General features: G+C 34.7%; 1 protein-coding gene across 1 annotated transcript in view; it reads right to left on the bottom strand.

Moving 5' to 3' along the window:
• Positions 1 to 271: 271 nt before the first annotated feature.
• The window catches only part of RSPO3 (R-spondin 3), a 105,903-nt gene continuing 99,962 nt past the window's right edge, over positions 272 to 6,212 (bottom strand). Inside the window, exon 5 of the mRNA XM_049771137.1 lies at positions 272 to 1,093. Within this exon, the coding sequence (XP_049627094.1) occupies positions 900 to 1,093 (194 nt within the window). The 3' untranslated portion in view covers positions 272 to 899. The remainder of the gene's footprint in view (positions 1,094 to 6,212) is intronic.

The raw sequence follows: 6,212 nt of genomic DNA, 5'->3' as shown, positions 1-6,212 counted from the left end.
TAATAAAATTGTGTTTTCCTCCTTGAGAATGAAAATACATGACTTTGAAAGCATGTCATTTTCCCCATGCTCTAATTTTTTCTTTCTACAAAAAAAAAAATCAAATTTTCTTCTAATACGTATGAGTTTGTTTCTGGAAATTAGAAACAGGTACATGTTTACAAATTTATATAACCCAACAGTAGCAGAGGCTGAACCACATAGTGCTGACATAGGTTGGAGGGCTGTTCCAGGTAATCAAAACCCTTCACAGTTTTGTAAAACACTACAACTCTTCTTCCACACTTTGCTTTTCTCCAATCCTATAAGCATGTTTTACTCTGGTATGTTCTCCCATGCTTCTTGCAGAAGGAAAGGATGTGAGCAATAGAACAAATTTTAAAACAGTTGTTTCTGTGATAATTTCTATGATTCCAAGTGCCAGGCCCTAACATCTGAGCATTTTCTAGATGTCCTAAACAAGACAACACTGTCATTTCAATTACGTCTTTTTCATGACTTCCTATTAGTTTTGAAGGGATATTGAACTTGCAGAACTATCTTTTGCTTCTTAAAACAATAGCTTGAAAAAAATTCTAATAGGGAAAAGATACTTCTTCTCCAGATGTCATCATTATGCTGTTATATCTTATAGCCTACTGATAATTATGTACAAAAGTTCTTGTCTCTTAAAAATGCACAGAAGCTCAATAATAATTCAAAAGCATCCCTTCTTTGAATTCTGGGCTCTTTGTTGTTAACTATGCTTTTATGAAGAATATAGCAACTATTTGGAATGTTGTTTAGACTGAGCAGTAACTGACACGTTGTCCATTTCTGGTCCTAATGGCTAGAGCACCTGTCCTGGGCATCTGGTTGAGTTAGCAGCATCGTGAGTCTAGAACAATCTCACGGACCCTTTAGTGCACAGTGCTGACTGATACCGATTTTTGTTGTTTATCTTGAATTTTTCTTTTCTTTTGCTGCTGTTTGTCCTTGTTTTCTCGTTGTTCTGGAGCCTCTCTGATGGTCTCCAAACCTTTGTTATCAGGAATTGGATCCTTACTCTCTTCTTTATTAAGTTTTTTTCTTTTCCTCTCTCTTCCTTTTTTTCCTGCAATGAAAGAATACAACTTTTCAATACATACTCAATTATGTTGAATTTTTTTCTAAGTTTTAAAAAAATGAATAGATGTCTTTGGTTAAATTCTTTACTTATAGATTTCAAATATGTACTATTTAAACTATTCACTGACACCAAATATGGTCCCCTGGGGCCATTCATTCCTAAAAGCCAAGGCAGGAATGAAAACCTTAGCATGGCTAGGTATAGCCAAAAATCAAAATAAATAAAAGCAATTCATACAGTTTGCAGCCAGTTCATTTATTTTGATCAAATTATTCTTTTACTCTAAAAGTCTTAACAGTTCTCCAATGCCAGCAGAATGTGATTCAATTTTATTTGGGGGAGGTTGCAGCTAGCAATGCTCAGGGGTTACTCCTAGTTCTGCACTCAGGAATTACACCTGGCAATGCTCAAGGGATTATATGGGATCCTGGGGTTGTCTGTATGCAAGGTAAGTGGCCTACCTGGAGTGTTACCTCTTTGTCTCCAGAATTAAATTACTTATTTATTTGCTGTCTACAATCTACCTTACAATATTTGGTTTGGTTACATGCAAAGCATGCTCTCTACTCATTGAAATGTCACTATTGAACACATATTTATTTTAAACATAAAATTAACTGAATATTTTTACATAAATTTTGGGAGGTCTCCTCAGCAGTGCTCGGGGGCTATGGGCCACTTCTAGTGATGTTATAGAGATGTGGCCTGACAAGTCAGTGCTAGTGCCTGTCTCAGTGGCACTTTGGTATGTGGGGCACCAATAGCATATCAGTTATTGATTGGGGTTATATGATACTTAGGATTTAACTTGTAACATCACACATAAAAATTATATATGCTATCTCTTTGAGCTATAATTGTAGTCCTATAATAAAAACATTTTTAATATGAGCTCAATAGTGTAAAACAATCTCTGATTACATGGTTCCATTAAAACATATTTCAATTAGAAATTATGAGCTAAAATATATCAGAAAATGTAAGTTTTTTAATGTGGGGCAAATTCTGAAACTGATTATTCCTGTATATACAAAGTTTGTAATTAGACCACACTGATAAAATGTCACTTTGGTCACAGGTACATTGGAGAATCTTTTTTTCTGAGATGATCAGAATATTTTCATATTCTGAAATAGGCTGATGATATTGAATTCAGTGGTTTGTCTCTTTTTTTTGTGCTTTGGTTATGGAATCCTTGTAAGAAATAATTTAATACTAAATACATATACTCAGCCAATGATAGCCTCTTTGAATTAATGCTTTTTGCTACAACTAACTACAAATACCTTTGTTTGAGACTATGCTTACAAAATATTTTAGCCATTTTATGAAAACTTGTATTATGGGATCAACATTATACATTTTCAAATTTTAGAATATAAATTTTTAGTTAATAAAAATAAAAATTCAGACTACTGTAAAATAAATATCAGTAAAATTATTTTGGATAACTAGAAATGAATCAAGTATAAAAACTGACCACTATGCTCAAGATTCTTTTTGTACACTGGTTCAAAATTCCATGGAGGTCCTTAACTTGAAGTGGGGCTTCTTTTTACTTCAAAGAATATTTGCTAAATTGATAACCTTTTGACAGAAAGAATCTAGGTGCTCCTTTCCCTTTCACTGAGAAAGGTTGGGTTGAATTTGGTAATTTAACAGAGAAAATTTATGAGTTAATTTATTCTCTAAATATGTAGCAAACATAATTTTTTAAACCTGCATAATATAAATAAGAAAAGTGATGTTTTATGGTATGTGCTTGATTTTTCAGAGGGTCATGACTAACAAAGATTAGATTGCATAATTTTTCCATTTTGAGGAAAATTTTAGAGGTATTCAAGTTCAGCACTAAAATATTGTCAGTAAAAATCCTTCCAAAGTTTCATAAAAACTACTGACCCCCCAAAATATTATTTTTATGGAAATCATCCAAAAGTTCAGTGTTTGACATTGTTCTCTTGATGATGATCCAATATCTTACAGCTGTGATTCCAACCATAATGATTTGGACACATAAGAAATATATTGTTTCTTTTTGGTCACAGCAAAATTTATGTGTTTTTTATCCACATGCGACAACATACTCAACAAGCAGTCTATTTTTGCTTATTAGCAAGCTGATACGATTATTTGTAAAGGCAGGAAGAAACATTTTTGAAAGTAAATTGACATTTAGTATTATAGTTTTATTATCCAAGGAATGACTATTTAGTCTGGGCGGTGAGTGAAAAGGGAGGCCCTAGTAAAGTAACAGGAAACTAGCACATTGTAGAACGTTGTTGCCCAACAGAGGGCTATTGCACAATAGAAACATGGGATTATTATTTTTTACAGGCCATGTGTTAGTGGTTGGAAATCCTAACTACCCTTTGCATAAATAATATATTTTCCTCTCGTCCAGGAAATAAAATAGAAATGCAGAAGAGTGGCTGTAATCCATTAAAAATCGTATGCAATTTGGGAAGTTCTGTACGGTTTTCATTAAATCAAGCTTCTTTGTCTAATTGTTGACTTTTCATTGATGTGGTAAATATTTTTATGAGCTTTTTGGGGTAAATTTTGTAGATTAAGCATTCTTGCTATCATATTTCAACAGACATATTTGTACTTTGTTACTTGCTGTTTATGCATGTGCACGTGCGCATGTGCACTAGAACATGCGCACTAGAATTGAATTATACAGTGTTCCTGATGAGTAAATGAATGTCAGTTTTCTCACAGGTTTTGTTTGTTTTGGGTGCCACAACTGGCAGTGCTCAGGGCTTATTTCTGGTGGGGTCAGGGAAACAGATGAAGTACTGAAGATGAATCCCAGGGTCAGCCATGTGCAAAGCAAGTGCCTTACTCACTGTACTATCTTTCTGGCCCTTCTCTCTGTTTTCCAGCTTTGAAAGTAATGATAGGAAGAGATCATCAAAGAAAAATTGCTAATAATAATCAAACACATCTGAGAGCCCTTGCATGAAGCATTGGTATGTGACATTTCAGAACAGTTTCGAGAGTCAGAAAATGGTGTGCAATTTCTAGACTTACCACTCAGTATATTGTATCTCTTGGCAAGTTGATGCTTTCAGGGTTAATTGTTTGGCATTTAAAATGTGGATAATCATTGCTTGCTAAACTATGTAAGGCTTAGAAGAGAAGCTTGTAAAGCACTTAACATAGTGCCTGGCACACATTAGTCACAGAAAAATGAAAGCTATTGCTATTAAGTTATTACACAAACATTAATTAAGCCTTCACTTCATGCCAAAAAATATGCTTGCTAAAACAGGGATTTAAGTGAGATATAGAAACACAATGATTATATTAACAAGCTTATGAGAAAATAGAGGCATGTACAACATACCATTGAAGACACTAAGAAAAGCAGAGTTCTGCCAATTGTGATGGTAATGGTTGAGCCTTAAAGAATGAGTGTTTGCCATCTGATGAGGGGGAAAGTGCCTGTTGGGTAGTGAACAATATGTCAGTGCTATGAAGGTATGCAAGGACATGGTAAATTTGGAGACTTGGTTTGACCAGAGTTTATATATAATATATTAACCAGTGAAGCTGGTATGATATTCAGGTCACAATTGACTCATAATTTTATCTTGAGGACTAGTGGTATTAAAAGTTGGAGAAGGACAAATATCAAAATTTGAGAGTAAGTTAGAGAGTTCGGATGTTTCAGTGTTGTGTTGAGAAAGGGCCAATAAAACATTCTGATATGTGACCTATTTCCTTTTTCAGAAGCAATACTGTTTAATAATCTAGAGAAAGGAGAAAGTAGTAATGGGTAATTGTTTTAGAAACTTAACTTTTAAAACAGTAAGTGAAGTTATTGTGCAGTACATATGACCATGCACTTTATTAATTTTTTGCTTTTTGGGCCACGCCTCGTGATACTCAGGGGTTACTCCTGGCTTTGCACTCAGAAATTGCTCCTGCCTTTGGGGACCATAAGGGACACTGGGGGATCGAATTGAAGTCTAAGCGCATGCAAGGCAAATGCCTTATGCTTGCGCCACCACTCTGGCCCCACATGACCATATTTTTGAAGATTTTGATGCAGCTAACATTGTAAAATTGGATGTGTGACTAACATTGTTGAGAATATGAAATTGTTTCCTATTAACACAAATATAAATAGAAACTTATATAAACATTTCCAAAAGAATTTTGTAGACCAGATTTCTAAGCACTGATGACTTTGAAAAAATAGATGCCTAGATACATTCCAGAAACTAATTCAGTGAAGCATACTTATGGTGAATCCAGGAACCTGTAGTTAATAGAAAATCCTGCCCATTCATTTTGTTGTATAGCACATTTAAAAACCACAGGTAAGATAAATAGAAGACCTAATTTTCTTAACCATTTAATTTAAGACTTATTCACATTAGTTGTTTTTTTTCTATTTTTTCTTTATTTAAACATCTTGATTACAAATATGATTGTGATTAGCTTTCAGTCATGTAAAGAACACCCCCCTTCACTAGTGCAACATTCCCACCACCAATGTCCCAAATCTCCCTCCATCCAACCCCACCTTCACCTGTACTCTAGACAGGCTTTCCAGTTCCCTCATTCATTCACATGATTATGGTACTTCTCAGTGTAGTTCTTTCTATAACTGCACTCACCACTCTTTTTGGTGAGCTTCATGAAGTGAGCTGGAAGTTCCAGACCTCCTCTCATTGTCTCTAAGGATTGTTGCAAACATGACTTTTATTTTTCTTAAAACCCATAGATGAGTGAGACTATTCTGCATCTCTCTCTCTCCCTCTGACTTATTTCACTCAGTATGATAGACTCCATGTACATCCAGGTATAGGAAAATTTCATGACTTCATCTCTCCTGACGGCTGCATAATATTCCACTGTGTATATGTACCACAGTTTCTTTAGCCATTCATCTGTTGAAGGGCATCTTGGTTGTTTCCAGAGCCTGGCTATTGTGAATAGTGCTGCAATAAATATAGGTGTGAGGAAGAGGGTTTTATATTGTATTCTTGTGTTCCTAGTGTATATCCCTATGAATGGAATAGCTGGGTTGAATGGGAGCTCAATTTCTAGTTTTTGGAGGAATCTCCATATCACTTTCCATAGAGGTTGG

The sequence above is a fragment of the Suncus etruscus genome, chromosome 4 (genome assembly GCF_024139225.1).
Source record: "Suncus etruscus isolate mSunEtr1 chromosome 4, mSunEtr1.pri.cur, whole genome shotgun sequence".
Lineage (NCBI taxonomy): Eukaryota > Metazoa > Chordata > Mammalia > Eulipotyphla > Soricidae > Suncus > Suncus etruscus.
Note: the sequence above shows the minus strand (reverse complement) of the source record. Positions and strands in the feature narration are given on the sequence as shown.